Source organism: Poecilia latipinna, unplaced genomic scaffold (genome assembly GCF_001443285.1).
Source record: "Poecilia latipinna isolate Pla-1442-1.1 unplaced genomic scaffold, P_latipinna-1.0 Scaffold1315, whole genome shotgun sequence".
Lineage (NCBI taxonomy): Eukaryota > Metazoa > Chordata > Actinopteri > Cyprinodontiformes > Poeciliidae > Poecilia > Poecilia latipinna.
This window is the reverse complement of record NW_015113931.1, coordinates 197019-219061: the sequence shown is the minus strand read 5'-3', so window position 1 is coordinate 219061 and position 22043 is coordinate 197019. Positions and strand designations below refer to the sequence as shown.

Below are 22043 nucleotides of genomic sequence, written 5' to 3'. Positions count from 1 at the left end.
GACATGTACAAAGGAAAACTGGATATTTTATATAGTAGTGCTAAGCTTTTTTTTTTTCTTTTTTTTTTACCCAGAATGCACATATCAACAGAAGTGAGCCAGTGGCGAAGACAAATGTCACCCAACTAACCCAAGACAGACGCAAAAAAAAAAAAGCTAGCTAGCAAGGATTCGTTAGCAGCTAGTTAGCAGAAGAAGATATAAACCTTTAAAGTTTGGACTTTAACATTAGCTGAGCCAACAATCTGCCCTGCTCAAACCTTATTGAGGTGTTACGATAAACCGTTTAAACTTTTAGACTTGGAACTGGAAGAGGAAAACTTCAAAAAGTCTAGTTAGTGTTTTCTAAACGCTCATCGCTTTGACATTGCTCTTACTTTTCTTCTTGCTCTGACTGCTGGCTGAGGAGCTGTTGGTGGCTGGTGACCCTGATCCCTGCTCTTCCTCTTTGGGCTCCTTCTTCACCTCCAGCTTCTTGTCTCCGCTCGATGCCGCCCCCGCCGCCGACCCAGAAGACGTCGACGTGTCCATGGGCTCAGCTTTACGCGCATCTCCTGGCGGCTTCTCGTCCTCAATCTGCGGGGATGTTTAGGAGTATTAGCGCAGGAATGTTTTCCCCTCATTGATGTCAAACATTTATTATGCACAGAGATGAGTTTGGACAATCTTACCTCTGGTTTCTCTTCTTTCTTCACCTCAGAGTGAGCCTTGCACATCTTCCCCTTGCTGTTTCCCTCAGTGTCGCCCCCTGCATCATCCTCCTCCTCCTCCTCCTCCTCCTCTTCTTCCTTTTCCACCTTTACCTTGATGTTGTCCTGGCTCTGAGCGAGGCCCTCTGCAGGAGCGAGCTGGGAGTTGTGGTCAGAGCTGCTTGTAATTGACGCCGGGGACGAAACTTGTCCTTCGGCTGTCAGGGAAGTCTTAGCAGAGAGCTGAGAAGAAGGGAACAGTTTAAGGATCACAAGTGCAGCTTTTTCTATTCAACATTATTCAGGAAAAGTCGGGAGTGAACTCACTGGGGTGTGCGGCAGCGGCGGCGCGTGATCATTCAGGCTCGGGACCGAGGGAATCTGAGCTGCCGGGGGCTCCGGAGATGCAACGCCACCAATCGTTTGCTGTGGAAACTGGTTGGGTTTTTCGGAGTTCGCCATTGGAGCTGATGGAGCGGGATGCAGCATTTGCGACGTTTGTTGTTGTTGTTGCTGCTGCTGCTGCTGCTGATGATGTTGGGGGTGTTGCGGGGTGGCCACTTGCGGTGTGTTCGGGGTCTGTGGCTGAGGCGTCTGAGAGCGGGGCAGCGTAGGTGGCGTCTGATGCGGCTGGGGCGTCAAGCTGCGCGCTGGCGACGGGGAGTTTGTCCGGACGGGCGGGCAGTGAGGGAAGGGGGAGGGTTGAGTGGAGGGCGGGTGGAGGTTGGGCAGCGGCCCTGGACCGTTGCTGTTGGAGGGACCAAAAGATCCCCCGGAGCACGGGACCGAGGGGGCGGACTGCGCCGCCGGGCTGCTGGCGGGGATGGATGGAGGCGTCGACATCTGATTCTGCTGAAGTGGATCAGGCACAAAATGGATATTTCTGTATTAAAGGGGAAGTACTTAATACTTGTGCCATTTTCTGGCACAATCAAGTAACCATGTTACCTCCAGCTGCTATAGAAATGCTCCATATATCAAATGTGACTTCAAAGAAATTTGACATTTAACACCTTGAAATTGGGCCTCTGCCTCTTTAAAAACTCCTGCTTTTTCTGAAACTCTGCCTTCAAGAAGTTTATGACAGCGCTCCCCTTCAACGGTGTTTTTTCACTCAGAAGCAGCTCGTATAAGGAGCTCAGCTGATGCTCAGCTCCACCAGGTGTTTGCTAATTGCTGTTGGCTAGTCTGAAGGAGCTGAGTGGGTGGAGGGGGCTGCTCTGTGAGGCTGAAGCTCGGAAACTGCAGCTCCGAGAGGGAGCTGCCTGTTGCTAGATCCACCCAGCCGTTTTGCACAGCTGAATGGTTGCCATGGAGATTAGAGAATTTCTCAAACATGCATGAAAGAATCAATTCAACGCTCCAGATATGTTTTTGATAAAGGAATAACATTATAACATGATGTAAAGCTCAATTTTACACGACGCTGCTCCTTTAAAACTTTCCCAAATAGAAGTCAGTGAAACAGGAAAACTGCAGATCTCTTTAGAAGTTTAGGAGATGAACTCCAAGCTGTGACTCTTACAGAAGGCACCGCAGCCTGCACTCCAGGCTGGTTCATCCCAACAGGACCAGAACCGAGACCGGGACTGGAGCCAGGAAACTGGCCTGGAGGAAGGTACTGGGTCTGAAGCTGTGGGGCGCCGGGCTGACCCATCCGTGTTGCTCCCATTCCCATCTGGAAACAACAACAAGCAATGCATCAAATCCTTCATTTCCTTTAAGCAACACAAAGTGCTTTGGTTTCAATCCCCAAAAATGACGTGTGACATCATGAGTCACTCAGGCTAACCTGGTTCATTTGAGGGTTGTGAGGAAGAGGAGGCGTTGACCTCTGACCCATATTCTGCATCCCCATCTGAGCAAACTGAGTCATTCCTAAAAGCATCAAAAGGGAATCAGAATCATTATTAAAATGCCATCATGTTATGATCAGAATCTTCACCTAAAATAAGTAGAAACCATTTGCTTTTAATGACACCAAGTCAGTCTATGTTACTACGAGTTCTGATTCACGTTTTCAGGGTAAACAAACACACCTGGTGGGTTCTGCATCCTGTTGACCATCTGATTTGGACCAGCAGGTCTGATCATGGACGGGTCGGGATGAGGACCATCTGACAGGAGGACAAATCCATCACAAAAACGTTTTTAACTTCAGAACAGAAAACATGTAAGCATCTCTGGCAGGGATGTTCTTGAAAAACATAATAAATCGTGTTTTACTGAAGTAGAAAAACCACTTTGACTTAATAAATAAATAAATAAATAAATCAACATATTTAGTGTGTACGTTTTCTGCAAGGAAAGAAAAAAAATGTATATTTGCGATCCTATAGAATATAAATTCATAGATTGATGCTTAGAAGAGAAAGTCTGATTAAATTAATCATGAAACAAAACATAATTTAAAACTTTGGGTGCTTTTATTTTTAATAGGAGGAACAATAATTATGCCACCAGTTTAAAACAATTAAATGTTCACTTTGTAAAATGACAAAGTGGCCATTTATTGTACCGTTTATCATTTATTGTGATAAAACTTCTTCTGATAATTTTGATTTCTCATTATCTTGACAAATTCTGGTTGATTTTGTTTAAAACCGCTCATAAATTGTCCATTGTCGAGATTGTTAGCTTTACAATTTTCTCCCGTTTGTTCAAATATCAATAAATTTGAAAATATGATAAAATGCAGTTGATATAAATCACACTTTTTTATGTAACTGGGGTCCAAGGAAGCAAAGAGGAATGTTTTTTCAAGAGCAGCATTTGTGCTGGTGGCGCTATAAATGCTGTGACACACAACCTAAAAATAAGTAGTTCTGATTGTGTTTATCATCACAATGCAACCACAATATATCGTCATAAAACTTTAAGTCCAAATCACCCACCTCGAACCTCAACATTTTCCCCCACATTAAATAAAATTTCTCTCATAAAAAGTAGATTTTTGTTTTTTTCTGTGTGAAATTATTTCAAGGTTTTTACTCATTTTTTCCCCCCAACAAGTCTGTCCAATAAATCGTTTACTTACTGGGAGGCTGTCCGGGCGGCCCTGGGGGCCCCGGGGGCTGGACCATGCCAGGCGGACCCTGTGGGAGGCCAGACGTGGGAAGGCAGGGCTGGCCGGGCATCATGCCCTGCTTTTGGAGCCGCGTCCTCCTCTTCTCCTCCAGCTCCTTCTGGATCTTGTAGATCTTCTCTGCCAGAAGGTGGTAGTACTCCGCCTGGACGCAGCACAGCAGGAGGGTGGGAGGGAATTACGCAACACCGACAGCAAACACCCCGCGCTCGCGGCGCATTTTCTTCACCCTCTGCGCGAGGGATGCCTACCCTGCTGTTCGCCGACTCGTACATGTCTCCCTCTACTTTCCGGGCGTAGGCCACCAAGTTCTCCATCCGCCTGTCCTTCAGCGCCGCGGGGTCAGGAGTGGGGAAGATGGCTTGCACTCTGTTCGCATGGAAACACGTTTGAGAAAGTGGAACTTCTCTACGCGGACGATGTGATCAGGTTCCAGGTGCTAAGCTGAAGGACAGAGCCAACTCACAGCTTGTGGACGAGGTGGTTGCGGAGGTCTTGCGTGATGTCTTCATGCCAAGACTTCCTCATCCCTGCGGCCGAAGGGGGCGTGGCCGTGGGCATGGAGCCCAGGCTCCCGACGCCGTCGTTCATCAAGCTGCGGTTGGGAGAGAACCAGACAACAGCTCAACATTTCAGCCACCGTCGACTTTAAAAATTTGTCAAGAACGGTGAACCGCGTCGGTGCGAAGACGGAAAGCCGCAGCCGCTCTTGCCTTTGCGCGTTCATGCTGTGCAGCATGGCGTCCGGCAGCAGCGCAGACTGCTGGTTCGGAGTCTGCACCCCGACGGCACCGTTCACTCCTATGGAGGTACCACCTGGTCGTAAAAGGCAAAGAACAGTTTATTAGGTCAGTTTTATTGGATTCTTATGCAACGTAGTTCATGAATAATAACCGGGGTGAGATCGATGCGTTCGACTCCAGCCACCGCCGAGTCAATGCTTTGCAGAACAAGCCTTTTGCTGCAGTTGGAGCTGCTAGTCTAACCAAGACGTCTCTACTGCATCCGCGGCTTCGGCACGTTTCACCGACTCAAACTTAAGACTTTTTAAGACCACTGTGGATGAAATCTAAGACCTGTATTGTGATAGAAATGTACAAACAAAAAAATAAATAAATAGGCAAAAAAAAAAATTTCACTTTTTCAAGATGGGCGTTAAAAAAAGCCAACTGTCTACCATTTTATGGCCCTAGAAATGATTCTGTTCACTCCGTACCACAAGTCAAGAATGGTAAAAATTTGGAAAACAAGTTAGAAAATAAAATAAATAAAATGAGCAGAAAAAAGTCCGAATATTATGACTTTCTCGTATTATTTTGACTTTAAACTCAAAATTTTGTAACATCGTAACTTTATTTTTGCAATTTTATGGCTATTCTCAAAATATTAAGACTTTATTCTCCCATTATTTCAACTTTGTCATCTAATTTTTGTATTTTTACATTTAATGAATTTTGTGGCCCCACCAGTAGCCTAAATGGGGCAAAAAGGGTTTCGGACACCCCTGATCTAAATGCTGTGAGAATCAGAAACAGAACCGACCCAGTGGATTCAGAGTCCTCATTCCCGGCTGTCCGTGAAGGACTTGGTTCGGCATGGCGGCCTGTGGCGGCTGCTGCTGCTGCTGTTGCTGCTGCTGCTGCTGTTGCTGCTGCTGCTGTTGCTGCTGCGGCATCTGGTTGCCCTGGTACGTCAGGCCTAATGCAGCGTAGGCTCTCTCTATGGAGCTCGGGTCGATCTGGTTGGTAGGGTTCAGGCTCGGAGCGCTCGACTGCCCGCCTGGCCCCGCGCCGCCTAAAGAGTTCACTAAGCTGACACTGTTGAGCAGAGCTGCAGCGACAGGAGAGAGGAGGGGGGGGGGATTAATATTTGTGATTTTAAACTTGGTTAATCATTACTCGATGGCAGCCAGCAGAGTGAGAAGAGAAACACTCACACTGCTGGTTCCTCTTGTCTCCGGCGTTTTTCAGCGGCAGGCACACGGGACAGTCGTGTCTCGTGCAGTTCTTCCAATGCGAGATGATCTGTCTGGACGAGGCACAGTGTGCAACTGAGGGACGAGACCAAAACAGATGTTTAGGCGAAACGAGTTGAAGTGTGAAAAATAAAGGAGAGAGAGCCGAGCACATGAGTAAAAATGTGACAGAGTGAGACTGAAAGCAGTGACTTGACAAGAAAACGAGGCAAAATGGGAAAAAATGAGTCAAAACGAAGACAGAAGGCTAAGAAAGATCTTATGTGAGTCATTCGATGCTATAAAACTACGTCCAGATGGAGGCTCGGAGAGAGCGGGAGAAAAAGACAACCGATGGAGGAACCGCCAGCCGAGGAGCGAATAACTCAACCTAGATACGAGGGGGGAAAACCAGGAACAGACCAGGAAGTGAGAGAAAACAGTGAAAGCAGACCTGGTGCTTATGTTGCGGTGTCCACTAAAACAAAACAAAAAAAACAACACAACGTATAGGAGTTGATGTCATTTATCCGACTCACCCTGGCAGGACTTGCCAGCCTGGCAATGAGTCATGTGGTTGAGCACGTTCTTCATGGTGCGGCAGTGGGGCAGGTTGCATTGCCGCACCTCCCCGTTGGCCTGCTCCCGCCGCTGGCACTTGTGCGCGTGGAGCAACAGGACGAGCTGCTGCTGGATGAGCTTCCGCTTCTCGGGGTCAGCGGTGGGGGGCGTGGCGCCCGGTCCCACCCCGACGGCGTTCAGTCCAACCTGGGCCCCACCGACCGATGCCGCCACGCCACCAACTGCCCCAGACTGCTGCTGCTGCTGCTGAGCAGTCTACGATAGAGAAACAGACGAGTCTTAAACAGGGAGGTCTGTTCCTTGTCGAGTCTCACGCCACCAATACCAGGGGCAGATTTTAGCTTTTTCCGCCCTATCCTCATTACCAAGCATAGACTTATTTGGTATCCATAGAAACATCAGACAATTGGCTGAAAGCTGGTAAAAAAAAAACAACAAACATTTGAGTTGAACAGGAAGCATTTTTGTTCATGCACAAGGGCTGTGGCAAGACAGACGTCAGTGACCAGGAGCCTACATCGAAAAGACATTGTACGGAGCTCCGGTAGTGCCCGAAAAAAAAAAAAGAGGATATTTTGGTGGTATTCTTTTTTAAGTCTAATGAGCCTAAATTTAATGTAATGTTTTTTTCTACTTTTGAAAGACACTGGATTTAAAAAAAAATAAAATAAAATTTTAGTTGGAGTCAAATAAAACAATTTCTTCTTATAAGTGGATAAAAATGAATGTGGGCATTTCAAAAAATAAATGAAAAACGAGCAATTTTATGCATGTAAAAATACTTAAAAACCCGAAATCCCCAGTTTTTTTTTTTTGTAAAAACCTCCATAAATTTTCTTTAGATTGCCTCCGCTACATCAATCCAAAATCCCGTAGCCTTATTTATGATGGTTCTAAATGGTTAATATGTGAATCCTAATTATGTAATGCTCCATCCTCATTTTCTCTGAACCTATAGCAGCTGCTGTGACACAAAGTGTTAGCTTTATTTTGACACCAAGATTATTGAAATAGAGGTTGTAATTGGTGGGAAAAACTCAATTAAACTTGAGTTAATTTAAACATACTTCAGAAATCTTGTAGTGTTTATGCCAAAACAAACATTTGTAAGACTGAGTCTAATAACACAAAAAATATAATCCTGTCATTTTGGCTGGTTTTGAGTAATTAGTAGAAACAAAAAAAGGGAAACTCCGTTTCTTTTTCTGTTCTCGTAAATCTTAAGATTTGCGCTAAATTTAATACATCTCACAAGTGGAGAGCCCACCAATTCTTATGTACTTTTGCTTTTTTTTTTTGCCAGAATTTTAAAAATTTAGGTAAATGAATGAAAAAAGCTAGTAATGAGCTGTTAATATTCGTCAATGAATGCATCGCCAAAGCAAGGGAAGCAAACCAATAAATAGATTATCTTGTTTTAACTTTATGTGCTGTTGGGAACAATCTGCCTTAAGTGCTAACGTTTATAGTTGGATATGCTGCCGTTCTCCTCTATGTTTACTCCAAACAGGACGTGGATTATAGTCATGTGACTTTAAGAGATGCAGCAACGGTAAACACTGCTAACAAGTTAATTGAATCTAAAGTAAGGAGTATCTGCATCGGTCGCTGTTGGAAACCCCTTTTTGTCTCAAAACAAAACAAACCCAAAAAGAGAGGACAGCACAATTTATGCTTTGACTCCTTAAACAAGGCGGAAAATTATAGCTGTTGTTTGTGAGCATAAAGTTAATCAGCTCAAGAAAACGCTTTCTGCAGCGGTTTTATTAGTTTTTGACTCATTTCACAAAAAAAAAAAAAAAAAAAAAAAAATGATATTGTGACCCAACCAACACTGGTGAGAGCTGATAAAAGTGAAAGTTGCTGATTTCTAGGGCTGTAATTATTAATCGGATTAAATAATGATAAATCGAATAATTAATCATTACTTAATTTAATAATTAATCAGTAACTGGAGTTTATAGACTCAAAAAAGCCACTTGGCTAAAAGAACATACTCAGAGCAGTACTAAACACAAAACTGCAAAGAAAAAAAAAGGTTTCCTGCATTTTTAACAAAAAAAAATAGTTCACTTAATCATTTACAAAAGGAACCAAATTATTTCCATCTATTTATGCATTTCTAATTTCTGAAACATATAATTAATTATCAGAATAATTAATAGATTACTAAATATAGATAACTAAAATAATTGTTGATTGCAGAACTACTGATTTCATTCACTCACTGACACAAATGTGAACTGTTTTGTTGTTTCTGATCTCTCTCTGCTTCCTTTTTAAAACCAACAGTGTGCCGACTGTTGCGTCCGATATCACGTCACTAACATAAGGCTCAAAGCTCTAACCAGCCAGTAAGTAGAAAGCGATATCTGTGAGAGAACACAAGTAAAACAAATCCTACCATCCCCGGAATGCCTTGACCAGGAGGTGTCTTTTTGTCCATGTTGAACTGGGCGGCCATAGCGCTGGGCAGGCCTGCTTTATTCTGGAGTTGTGGGCCCAGCCCCTCTCCAGGCAGCCCCTGGCCAGCAGAATGGCTGTATGGGCCACCGTAGGACCCCGCGTTGGCCATCAAATTCATCTGGAGAAGGATGGAGGAAAAACACAGAACACAGCATGAGGGAAAAGAGGACGAGTGATGGTTTCTCCGTACGCTTTGCTTTTTGAAAATCCCAAATACGTCTGGGGGGAGAGGGGGGGGAAGCTGAGAAAAGCAAAACAAATTTCAGACTTATTCACAGCTAGATGCAGGAAAACGGCTCCATCCTGCCACTTACGGTTAACGGAGATGCTTCTGTACTTGCTTGGGAGAAAAATCACAACTGTAATGTGGTGTTCTGACTAGCAGGGAGGTTAACCATCGATACCACAGAGCTAACTGTGCAGCAGCTGCGAGTCCCGACACATGACCGCACTCTTCCCTGCACCTGCTGTAGAAAAACTCATCCTCAGAGTTTGAGCGCAAACTACAGCTTCTTACCTACCCATTTAACTGTGCTAACAAAAACATCACTGCCTTTTTTAACTGCAAACATACACGAAGTCAATCGCTTCAAACCTTAACACAAGCCACAAGCATTTTATGAGCTTTTTATATTTCTAAAATTAAGAGCATGTTTAGTTGTCATATTAAGGCAATAAAAGCAGAGGCGCCCGTAAGGGGAGCCCAACGGAGGGCCGTGGCCCCGACCGAAAAATGATGCCCCCCGACCCCTCCTCCAGAGAATCATGTCCAGGTCATACAGTCATTTTCTTCAATCAATACATAAAAATAAAAGCAATGTATATAAATATTTATACATTATATTTTAAAAAAAAGTTTTATATAAAAAAAAAAAGATAAATTTTTAGGGGCACCATTGCGATCAAGTCAAATACATCAAACGGTGAACTAAATATGCATATAAAATTAACTTCCACCTAAATTCCTAAAGTCTGGTTTGGTACCTACCTGCTTCAGTGCACCGGGCTGATGTGGTCTCATCCCCGCTTGACCCCCAGCTCCCAGGGTTGGACCGCCCTGCTGCTGCTGCTGCTGCTGCTGTAAGGTCTCTGCCAAAATATTACTATTGCTACCCATTCCCGTGTTGCCAGGGTAACCCATTCTGGGCGAGCCATTCACAACCTGCCCCCCTATAAGCCCTTGGTGTGGGTGCTGCTGCTGTCCAGCGGTGCCCTTCTGGACACCCATCATGGCCGTCGCCCTGTTCGGCACCATGCCAACCTGCTGCATTAGTCCAGGTTGCGGCTGCTGCTGCTGTTGGCCCTGATGGTGCATGCCTTGAGGTCCACCGACTCCCCCCATCATCCCCATGGAAGCCGCGGAGGGGGCACTGTTGGAAGCGGGGGCGCCCGGCTGCGTCGGCGCCCCAGCGCGCAGCAGTTCCGACAGCTGTTTGTGTTTGGAGGCCGCATCCTGAACCCCTCCTCCGAGGCCCCCGAGGCTGGTGTGGAACTGGCCGGAGTCTCCTCCGTTCGTCAGCCCCGGGTCCGAGGAACTGATGAGCTCGTCCGGCAGGTCATGCTCCAGGTCAAAGAATGAACCAAAGTCTAGGTAAAAAAAAGAAATCAATCAAGAAAATGGTTCATTGTTTTTTAAACACTCAAGCCTTGTGTGGCGCCACATAACTTAAAAAGTTAGTGCCTTGCAAAGATATTTAGCCTCCTTGTACTTTTTACGCATTGTCATGTTACAATCACAAGTTGCAATGTGTTTTAATCAGGATTTTACAATCAAACATACTTTTTCCAATTAACAGAATTTTTTGGTTTTGAAGATTTCATTTTTGAAAAATTTTTGGGATTTTTTTTTTTTTACTAATACATTCCTTAGGTTTTCATAGTTCATAGTGATGTTATTCCAGAGCTACTGTCTTGTTTGACGTGTTTTATAGCACATTTTACAGCTAATTTTTTCCCCCCCACTTTGAATTTTGGTCAACTTAAAGACGGAATGACTCAGATAAAAGTCATTTTATTTAATATATATATTANCCACAATATATCGTCATAAAACTTTAAGTCCAAATCACCCACCTCGAACCTCAACATTTTCCCCCACATTAAATAAAATTTCTCTCATAAAAAGTAGATTTTTGTTTTTTTCTGTGTGAAATTATTTCAAGGTTTTTACTCATTTTTTCCCCCCAACAAGTCTGTCCAATAAATCGTTTACTTACTGGGAGGCTGTCCGGGCGGCCCTGGGGGCCCCGGGGGCTGGACCATGCCAGGCGGACCCTGTGGGAGGCCAGACGTGGGAAGGCAGGGCTGGCCGGGCATCATGCCCTGCTTTTGGAGCCGCGTCCTCCTCTTCTCCTCCAGCTCCTTCTGGATCTTGTAGATCTTCTCTGCCAGAAGGTGGTAGTACTCCGCCTGGACGCAGCACAGCAGGAGGGTGGGAGGGAATTACGCAACACCGACAGCAAACACCCCGCGCTCGCGGCGCATTTTCTTCACCCTCTGCGCGAGGGATGCCTACCCTGCTGTTCGCCGACTCGTACATGTCTCCCTCTACTTTCCGGGCGTAGGCCACCAAGTTCTCCATCCGCCTGTCCTTCAGCGCCGCGGGGTCAGGAGTGGGGAAGATGGCTTGCACTCTGTTCGCATGGAAACACGTTTGAGAAAGTGGAACTTCTCTACGCGGACGATGTGATCAGGTTCCAGGTGCTAAGCTGAAGGACAGAGCCAACTCACAGCTTGTGGACGAGGTGGTTGCGGAGGTCTTGCGTGATGTCTTCATGCCAAGACTTCCTCATCCCTGCGGCCGAAGGGGGCGTGGCCGTGGGCATGGAGCCCAGGCTCCCGACGCCGTCGTTCATCAAGCTGCGGTTGGGAGAGAACCAGACAACAGCTCAACATTTCAGCCTCCGTCGACTTTAAAAATTTGTCAAGAACGGTGAACCGCGTCGGTGCGAAGACGGAAAGCCGCAGCCGCTCTTGCCTTTGCGCGTTCATGCTGTGCAGCATGGCGTCCGGCAGCAGCGCAGACTGCTGGTTCGGAGTCTGCACCCCGACGGCACCGTTCACTCCTATGGAGGTACCACCTGGTCGTAAAAGGCAAAGAACAGTTTATTAGGTCAGTTTTATTGGATTCTTATGCAACGTAGTTCATGAATAATAACCGGGGTGAGATCGATGCGTTCGACTCCAGCCACCGCCGAGTCAATGCTTTGCAGAACAAGCCTTTTGCTGCAGTTGGAGCTGCTAGTCTAACCAAGACGTCTCTACTGCATCCGCGGCTTCGGCACGTTTCACCGACTCAAACTTAAGACTTTTTAAGACCACTGTGGATGAAATCTAAGACCTGTATTGTGATAGAAATGTACAAACAAAAAAATAAATAAATAGGCAAAAAAAAAAATTTCACTTTTTCAAGATGGGCGTTAAAAAAAGCCAACTGTCTACCATTTTATGGCCCTAGAAATGATTCTGTTCACTCCGTACCACAAGTCAAGAATGGTAAAAATTTGGAAAACAAGTTAGAAAATAAAATAAATAAAATGAGCAGAAAAAAGTCCGAATATTATGACTTTCTCGTATTATTTTGACTTTAAACTCAAAATTTTGTAACATCGTAACTTTATTTTTGCAATTTTATGGCTATTCTCAAAATATTAAGACTTTATTCTCCCATTATTTCAACTTTGTCATCTAATTTTTGTATTTTTACATTTAATGAATTTTGTGGCCCCACCAGTAGCCTAAATGGGGCAAAAAGGGTTTCGGACACCCCTGATCTAAATGCTGTGAGAATCAGAAACAGAACCGACCCAGTGGATTCAGAGTCCTCATTCCCGGCTGTCCGTGAAGGACTTGGTTCGGCATGGCGGCCTGTGGCGGCTGCTGCTGCTGCTGTTGCTGCTGCTGCTGCTGTTGCTGCTGCGGCATCTGGTTGCCCTGGTACGTCAGGCCTAATGCAGCGTAGGCTCTCTCTATGGAGCTCGGGTCGATCTGGTTGGTAGGGTTCAGGCTCGGAGCGCTCGACTGCCCGCCTGGCCCCGCGCCGCCTAAAGAGTTCACTAAGCTGACACTGTTGAGCAGAGCTGCAGCGACAGGAGAGAGGAGGGGGGGGGGATTAATATTTGTGATTTTAAACTTGGTTAATCATTACTCGATGGCAGCCAGCAGAGTGAGAAGAGAAACACTCACACTGCTGGTTCCTCTTGTCTCCGGCGTTTTTCAGCGGCAGGCACACGGGACAGTCGTGTCTCGTGCAGTTCTTCCAATGCGAGATGATCTGTCTGGACGAGGCACAGTGTGCAACTGAGGGACGAGACCAAAACAGATGTTTAGGCGAAACGAGTTGAAGTGTGAAAAATAAAGGAGAGAGAGCCGAGCACATGAGTAAAAATGTGACAGAGTGAGACTGAAAGCAGTGACTTGACAAGAAAACGAGGCAAAATGGGAAAAAATGAGTCAAAACGAAGACAGAAGGCTAAGAAAGATCTTATGTGAGTCATTCGATGCTATAAAACTACGTCCAGATGGAGGCTCGGAGAGAGCGGGAGAAAAAGACAACCGATGGAGGAACCGCCAGCCGAGGAGCGAATAACTCAACCTAGATACGAGGGGGGAAAACCAGGAACAGACCAGGAAGTGAGAGAAAACAGTGAAAGCAGACCTGGTGCTTATGTTGCGGTGTCCACTAAAACAAAACAAAAAAAACAACACAACGTATAGGAGTTGATGTCATTTATCCGACTCACCCTGGCAGGACTTGCCAGCCTGGCAATGAGTCATGTGGTTGAGCACGTTCTTCATGGTGCGGCAGTGGGGCAGGTTGCATTGCCGCACCTCCCCGTTGGCCTGCTCCCGCCGCTGGCACTTGTGCGCGTGGAGCAACAGGACGAGCTGCTGCTGGATGAGCTTCCGCTTCTCGGGGTCAGCGGTGGGGGGCGTGGCGCCCGGTCCCACCCCGACGGCGTTCAGTCCAACCTGGGCCCCACCGACCGATGCCGCCACGCCACCAACTGCCCCAGACTGCTGCTGCTGCTGCTGAGCAGTCTACGATAGAGAAACAGACGAGTCTTAAACAGGGAGGTCTGTTCCTTGTCGAGTCTCACGCCACCAATACCAGGGGCAGATTTTAGCTTTTTCCGCCCTATCCTCATTACCAAGCATAGACTTATTTGGTATCCATAGAAACATCAGACAATTGGCTGAAAGCTGGTAAAAAAAAAACAACAAACATTTGAGTTGAACAGGAAGCATTTTTGTTCATGCACAAGGGCTGTGGCAAGACAGACGTCAGTGACCAGGAGCCTACATCGAAAAGACATTGTACGGAGCTCCGGTAGTGCCCGAAAAAAAAAAAAGAGGATATTTTGGTGGTATTCTTTTTTAAGTCTAATGAGCCTAAATTTAATGTAATGTTTTTTTCTACTTTTGAAAGACACTGGATTTAAAAAAAAATAAAATAAAATTTTAGTTGGAGTCAAATAAAACAATTTCTTCTTATAAGTGGATAAAAATGAATGTGGGCATTTCAAAAAATAAATGAAAAACGAGCAATTTTATGCATGTAAAAATACTTAAAAACCCGAAATCCCCAGTTTTTTTTTTTTGTAAAAACCTCCATAAATTTTCTTTAGATTGCCTCCGCTACATCAATCCAAAATCCCGTAGCCTTATTTATGATGGTTCTAAATGGTTAATATGTGAATCCTAATTATGTAATGCTCCATCCTCATTTTCTCTGAACCTATAGCAGCTGCTGTGACACAAAGTGTTAGCTTTATTTTGACACCAAGATTATTGAAATAGAGGTTGTAATTGGTGGGAAAAACTCAATTAAACTTGAGTTAATTTAAACATACTTCAGAAATCTTGTAGTGTTTATGCCAAAACAAACATTTGTAAGACTGAGTCTAATAACACAAAAAATATAATCCTGTCATTTTGGCTGGTTTTGAGTAATTAGTAGAAACAAAAAAAGGGAAACTCCGTTTCTTTTTCTGTTCTCGTAAATCTTAAGATTTGCGCTAAATTTAATACATCTCACAAGTGGAGAGCCCACCAATTCTTATGTACTTTTGCTTTTTTTTTTTGCCAGAATTTTAAAAATTTAGGTAAATGAATGAAAAAAGCTAGTAATGAGCTGTTAATATTCGTCAATGAATGCATCGCCAAAGCAAGGGAAGCAAACCAATAAATAGATTATCTTGTTTTAACTTTATGTGCTGTTGGGAACAATCTGCCTTAAGTGCTAACGTTTATAGTTGGATATGCTGCCGTTCTCCTCTATGTTTACTCCAAACAGGACGTGGATTATAGTCATGTGACTTTAAGAGATGCAGCAACGGTAAACACTGCTAACAAGTTAATTGAATCTAAAGTAAGGAGTATCTGCATCGGTCGCTGTTGGAAACCCCTTTTTGTCTCAAAACAAAACAAACCCAAAAAGAGAGGACAGCACAATTTATGCTTTGACTCCTTAAACAAGGCGGAAAATTATAGCTGTTGTTTGTGAGCATAAAGTTAATCAGCTCAAGAAAACGCTTTCTGCAGCGGTTTTATTAGTTTTTGACTCATTTCACAAAAAAAAAAAAAAAAAAAAAAAAATGATATTGTGACCCAACCAACACTGGTGAGAGCTGATAAAAGTGAAAGTTGCTGATTTCTAGGGCTGTAATTATTAATCGGATTAAATAATGATAAATCGAATAATTAATCATTACTTAATTTAATAATTAATCAGTAACTGGAGTTTATAGACTCAAAAAAGCCACTTGGCTAAAAGAACATACTCAGAGCAGTACTAAACACAAAACTGCAAAGAAAAAAAAAGGTTTCCTGCATTTTTAACAAAAAAAAATAGTTCACTTAATCATTTACAAAAGGAACCAAATTATTTCCATCTATTTATGCATTTCTAATTTCTGAAACATATAATTAATTATCAGAATAATTAATAGATTACTAAATATAGATAACTAAAATAATTGTTGATTGCAGAACTACTGATTTCATTCACTCACTGACACAAATGTGAACTGTTTTGTTGTTTCTGATCTCTCTCTGCTTCCTTTTTAAAACCAACAGTGTGCCGACTGTTGCGTCCGATATCACGTCACTAACATAAGGCTCAAAGCTCTAACCAGCCAGTAAGTAGAAAGCGATATCTGTGAGAGAACACAAGTAAAACAAATCCTACCATCCCCGGAATGCCTTGACCAGGAGGTGTCTTTTTGTCCATGTTGAACTGGGCGGCCATAGCGCTGGGCAGGCCTGCTTTATTCTGGAGTTGTGGGCCCAGCCCCTCTCCAGGCAGCCCCTGGCCAGCAGAATGGCTGTATGGGCCACCGTAGGACCCCGCGTTGGCCATCAAATTCATCTGGAGAAGGATGGAGGAAAAACACAGAACACAGCATGAGGGAAAAGAGGACGAGTGATGGTTTCTCCGTACGCTTTGCTTTTTGAAAATCCCAAATACGTCTGGGGGGAGAGGGGGGGGAAGCTGAGAAAAGCAAAACAAATTTCAGACTTATTCACAGCTAGATGCAGGAAAACGGCTCCATCCTGCCACTTACGGTTAACGGAGATGCTTCTGTACTTGCTTGGGAGAAAAATCACAACTGTAATGTGGTGTTCTGACTAGCAGGGAGGTTAACCATCGATACCACAGAGCTAACTGTGCAGCAGCTGCGAGTCCCGACACATGACCGCACTCTTCCCTGCACCTGCTGTAGAAAAACTCATCCTCAGAGTTTGAGCGCAAACTACAGCTTCTTACCTACCCATTTAACTGTGCTAACAAAAACATCACTGCCTTTTTTAACTGCAAACATACACGAAGTCAATCGCTTCAAACCTTAACACAAGCCACAAGCATTTTATGAGCTTTTTATATTTCTAAAATTAAGAGCATGTTTAGTTGTCATATTAAGGCAATAAAAGCAGAGGCGCCCGTAAGGGGAGCCCAACGGAGGGCCGTGGCCCCGACCGAAAAATGATGCCCCCCGACCCCTCCTCCAGAGAATCATGTCCAGGTCATACAGTCATTTTCTTCAATCAATACATAAAAATAAAAGCAATGTATATAAATATTTATACATTATATTTTAAAAAAAAGTTTTATATAAAAAAAAAAGATAAATTTTTAGGGGCACCATTGCGATCAAGTCAAATACATCAAACGGTGAACTAAATATGCATATAAAATTAACTTCCACCTAAATTCCTAAAGTCTGGTTTGGTACCTACCTGCTTCAGTGCACCGGGCTGATGTGGTCTCATCCCCGCTTGACCCCCAGCTCCCAGGGTTGGACCGCCCTGCTGCTGCTGCTGCTGCTGCTGTAAGGTCTCTGCCAAAATATTACTATTGCTACCCATTCCCGTGTTGCCAGGGTAACCCATTCTGGGCGAGCCATTCACAACCTGCCCCCCTATAAGCCCTTGGTGTGGGTGCTGCTGCTGTCCAGCGGTGCCCTTCTGGACACCCATCATGGCCGTCGCCCTGTTCGGCACCATGCCAACCTGCTGCATTAGTCCAGGTTGCGGCTGCTGCTGCTGTTGGCCCTGATGGTGCATGCCTTGAGGTCCACCGACTCCCCCCATCATCCCCATGGAAGCCGCGGAGGGGGCACTGTTGGAAGCGGGGGCGCCCGGCTGCGTCGGCGCCCCAGCGCGCAGCAGTTCCGACAGCTGTTTGTGTTTGGAGGCCGCATCCTGAACCCCTCCTCCGAGGCCCCCGAGGCTGGTGTGGAACTGGCCGGAGTCTCCTCCGTTCGTCAGCCCCGGGTCCGAGGAACTGATGAGCTCGTCCGGCAGGTCATGCTCCAGGTCAAAGAATGAACCAAAGTCTAGGTAAAAAAAAGAAATCAATCAAGAAAATGGTTCATTGTTTTTTAAACACTCAAGCCTTGTGTGGCGCCACATAACTTAAAAAGTTAGTGCCTTGCAAAGATATTTAGCCTCCTTGTACTTTTTACGCATTGTCATGTTACAATCACAAGTTGCAATGTGTTTTAATCAGGATTTTACAATCAAACATACTTTTTCCAATTAACAGAATTTTTTGGTTTTGAAGATTTCATTTTTGAAAAATTTTTGGGATTTTTCTTTTTTTACTAATACATTCCTTAGGTTTTCATAGTTCATAGTGATGTTATTCCAGAGCTACTGTCTTGTTTGACGTGTTTTATAGCACATTTTACAGCTAATTTTTTCCCCCCCACTTTGAATTTTGGTCAACTTAAAGACGGAATGACTCAGATAAAAGTCATTTTATTTAATATATATATTATTATTATGCTTAAGGCTGCACAGTGGTGCAGTTGGTAGAGCTTTTGCCTTGCAGCAAGAAGGTTCTGGGTTTGATTACCGGCCCTGGGTCTGTCTGCATGGATGGATTATTATATTTAAATATATATATTTTTGAGCTATGTCGCTGAGCCTTACTATGACGGAAAAGGAAACAAATTCAAGTGAATTTGTATTCAGTACTCCTGAGACCATATTTTGTAGAACCACATTTGGCAACAGTTAAAGCCGTAAGCCTGCCGACCTTTCACACCAGGTGACAGAAAAATCCGACCACTCTTCTTTGCAAAACACCTCAAATTCCATCAGACTGGACAAAGAACAGCTGTGAATAATATTATTAAACACCTCATCTTAGACTAATCAATCCTGACTAATTAAAATTATTTAATCCAAACAATTTCATAATAATAACAACCCTGGCTGTATATTTAGGCTCACTGTCCTGCTGAAAGGTCAGCCCGTTTAGGTCCTGACTCGGCCTCTGAAATTTTTACTTCCAAATTGGTCATGTACGTCTCCATGTAATATTTAGTTGGTGGACAAAGATGTTTGGTCTAATCTGGAATTATGGTTTTCTTTAAACAATTGCCGTCTTCCTACCGCTCGTCCAAAATAGCCAGATTTGTAGAATGCAGACATTTTGTCTGTGGAAGTCTGCGTCTCGTTCAGAGTCACTACAGGTTTCTGGAACACTGTCCTGTAATGATCAATGTCTTAGTAGATTTGTAGTCGTGCCAAAGTCTTCAAACCGTTCAATGGTTTCTCTTATAAACTAACTCTGCTCTTCTCCTAAATGCACAACTCTTCATTAACATTATCTGGCATATGAAGACCTGCTCAGGTCTTCATATGACGTAAGATCCCAATAAATGCATTGGAGTTTATCCTCGTTGCATGAGAGAATGTGAAGTTCAACGCAGATGAAAACATTTGTGAGGCACTGTATGCAGACGTTATGAGCCTCTCCCGTCCCAAATTTTTCTTCCAGGCATCAGCTTGTGGTTTGGTGGGTTGCCATACGTGGAGAGCAAACGCAGTGGGGACAAGGTGAGAAACCGCAAAAGGTAAACACTACAGTACCCAGGTGGTTCTGTGAAATTGTGGAGCAGTTCTAAGGTTCGAGAGCATGGAAACGCAGGCAAAGTTGTATGATTGGAGAAGAAAGACATTAACAGAAAATAAAGAATAAATAGGATAAAAGTGGAAGCAAGAAATTAAGAATCAAGTTTGAAATTCTGGGTTGGAAAAGGTGTAACAATGAGAAATTATGTTATGGCGCTTTTAGTAATAAATTCAATTGCTTTAATTGTTATTTCAGGGTGAAATACGTTCAGTTGGAACAGTTGGCTACGATTTATTGTTACAAAAGTGAAGCAGTACTACCTTGCAGACAATGGAGGATGAATAATTAGCTCCGCTACAGCATATTTGGATGAATTCATTAAAAGCCAGTGAATAAAATCTGAGATATTTCAAAGAACACGCTTGAAGGAATACATCTGATTTAGATTCTCTTGTTCAACTGAGTCAAAGTGTTTACATGGGCAGCGCTACAACTTCAGCTGGTCAACACCGCTTCGCCCAACTTAATCAAGTATTGAACAATAGCTAGCTTGACAATAGTTGTGTTAAAAACATTAACCTTCTCGTCATTTATACACGTTTTTCGAAATAAAACAAAATGTTTACATCCATCATATGTTCGGTGTCTAATTTAATTACAAAAGTAATGATAAAAATGTTTAAACTAATGAGCTATTTCCCCATCACGGAGCTCAGCTGAGTTGCTCCGGTGGGGGTGTCTTTTTAGCTAGTTAGCTAGCTAACTCGGTTTCAGTTACTAGCTCTAAAAGCTAGTTTCCAAACGTTTATTTGCCGTTATGAAAAATTAACATCTCAGAAACTTGACATTTGTCGCATATTCCACCGTACGTGTTCACTTTAACAACTTTTAAAGTAGCAAAGCAAGTTTAGGCGAAGTGGGGTGTCTCGACTCGTCCATTGTTTGGAGGAGGATCATTTTAGTTGCGGCTAGTTAGCCTGTTGAGGCTAACGCATCAAAACACAAGTGCTGGAAAGTTGCTCCTGCTTCAGGACTAGAAAAGCTTAAACCAAAGCAACCATAGCACTCAGATATACACTTTTCCCACCTAACTTTTTACAATATTTATGCCCAGAAACGTCACTTAGCAAGCAGAAATGAGTGTGCAACTCTACAGCAACTCCAGACTCGGAGCAAGCAAGTTTAAAAGCACCAATCTCTAAGCTAGTTCATGCCGAAGTAAAGCATCAAATATATTTACCATTCCCATCACTGGTAGACACAGACAGAGCTGGAGAAGCCAGCTTGGGCCTCTTGGCTGAAGGCGGGCCAGACTCCAGGACATTATCGGCCATATTTTTGACGAATTAAAAAAAAAAAAAAGAGGCTGTATATCCACTCAGGGTTTATGTATTCCCTTTATTTCCGCCTTCTTACTCCCGTTAAGAAATGTTTCTAATCGTTCCCCCACCGCTTGGGGGGACGGTAGGGGAAGAGGACGGCGATGTTCAACTCTTTCTCAGTCCTCCTCCTGAGTTTGTAGTACCTCTCTGGTAGATATCAGTCCCCCTCCCCTGTCGGAGATTTTTGTTTCTTCGCAGACTTCAACAAGAGGCGGTGGGAAGGTGGAGTCGACGGACGACTGACAACCTCATGACATAAAAACTGTCCCAAGATCCGTCCTCCGAGCTCCATTCAACTTGGTCTTCCATAGTATACTGATCAAAAACCTTCTCTCTTTCTTTTTAGGTCTAAAAAAGGCTGCAGGGGGAGATGATGCGTGATGGCACAAAAATCACAAGTTTCCAAAGAGAGAGAAGGAAAAAAAAACAACTTCAGATTGCTGATGTTTCATGCAACACCTTAGAGAACCTGTAGGGATTTTTACTTTTCCTCCCCTCTTATTGCTGTCTGTATCACCGAGTCCTTTTAATTTTCCACGGCAAAAAGGCAACAAGCAGTAGTTTGAATGCAAGTGTTGGCGATGCTCAATTGGCTCGTCAGTGATTTAACACGGTTTGAAGACAGATCCATCCACTCAGATGAAAAAAAAAATAAAAAGTCCAAAAAGCATGTAAACCTATATTCCCATGCGTGACTTTTTTCTCTTTTTTTGCATGTGCATGCTGACTTGTATGTGCACTTAGTGTTGAACCATACAAAAGGCACTGAAGAACAGACTGAGATTGCAAATTTGGTTGATGCAACCCCATTCGTCAGTTATCGGTTGCAAAACAGACCTTTAAAATACGGATTTCTGCCACTTTCAATGCAGCTTTTTTTTGGAATCTTCGTCTCGAATGCAATAACAGCACTAATTGCCAATCAGCAGGGCAGTTGGATTGATCTAATTAAGTTTGATTTTTCTCTCTAGCTCTTTTTCTTTTTTTTGCAGACGAGGATCAAACGGGTTACTTATCTTGTGCTCCCTGCAGAGGTTCCTCCTCTAGTTCCTGCTTGTTTCAAACACGACCGGGATCTCAGATGAAGGAAAATGCTATCGATATTGCCACTTTCTTTTTCAGTGCTTTTAAAAAGGTTTCTTTTTTTCTTTTTCTTTTTGCAATGCATGGACTGGGGAGTAAAAAAAAGAAAAGAAAAGAAAAAGAAGCAGTAGCAGTAGCGGAGCTGAGGCGAAATGTGACTTATAAGAAAAAAAATAGTATGGCTATTTCGGAAGCGGAATGCTTCAGATCGGCACAATAATTGGAAAAAATCCTCCTAAAAAAATCCTCTCATTGACTCTTTGTGATGGTGAAAGCCCCCCCTTCGTGTTGGTCCTGGCAATTTCACCCCCTTCTCTTCTCTTTAAACCCGTCTTTCTTTCCACCTCTCCCTTCTGCCCGGCAGCAATTTATTTATATAATTGTCTATGCGGACTCGTTCCTTCCTCCGCCGCGGACACATAATGATTTTTCATGGTGG

At 43.8% G+C, this 22043-nt stretch overlaps 1 protein-coding gene and 1 long non-coding RNA gene across 2 annotated transcripts in view; one reads left to right on the top strand and one right to left on the bottom strand.

The window, feature by feature from the left end:
• ep300b (EP300 lysine acetyltransferase b) overlaps positions 1-20871 on the bottom strand; it is a 38434-nt gene extending 17563 nt beyond the window's left edge. Inside the window, exons 1-16 of the mRNA XM_015055430.1 lie at positions 20380-20871; positions 17015-17613; positions 15966-16145; positions 13519-13816; positions 12962-13075; positions 12583-12855; positions 11754-11856; positions 11507-11635; positions 11292-11409; positions 10993-11185; positions 2729-2806; positions 2482-2567; positions 2215-2367; positions 1017-1541; positions 672-932; positions 378-576 (exon numbers count right to left, since the gene is read on the bottom strand). Of these exons, the coding sequence (XP_014910916.1) occupies positions 378-576; positions 672-932; positions 1017-1541; positions 2215-2367; positions 2482-2567; positions 2729-2806; positions 10993-11185; positions 11292-11409; positions 11507-11635; positions 11754-11856; positions 12583-12855; positions 12962-13075; positions 13519-13816; positions 15966-16145; positions 17015-17613; positions 20380-20473 (3403 nt within the window). The 5' untranslated portion in view covers positions 20474-20871. The remainder of the gene's footprint in view (positions 1-377; positions 577-671; positions 933-1016; positions 1542-2214; positions 2368-2481; positions 2568-2728; positions 2807-10992; positions 11186-11291; positions 11410-11506; positions 11636-11753; positions 11857-12582; positions 12856-12961; positions 13076-13518; positions 13817-15965; positions 16146-17014; positions 17614-20379) is intronic.
• Positions 17903-20938, top strand: LOC106961603 (uncharacterized). The gene is made up of 2 exons (XR_001427807.1): positions 17903-19123; positions 20868-20938. It is a non-coding gene; the product is annotated as an uncharacterized LOC106961603 (long non-coding RNA).
• The last annotated feature ends 1105 nt before the right edge of the window (positions 20939-22043 follow it).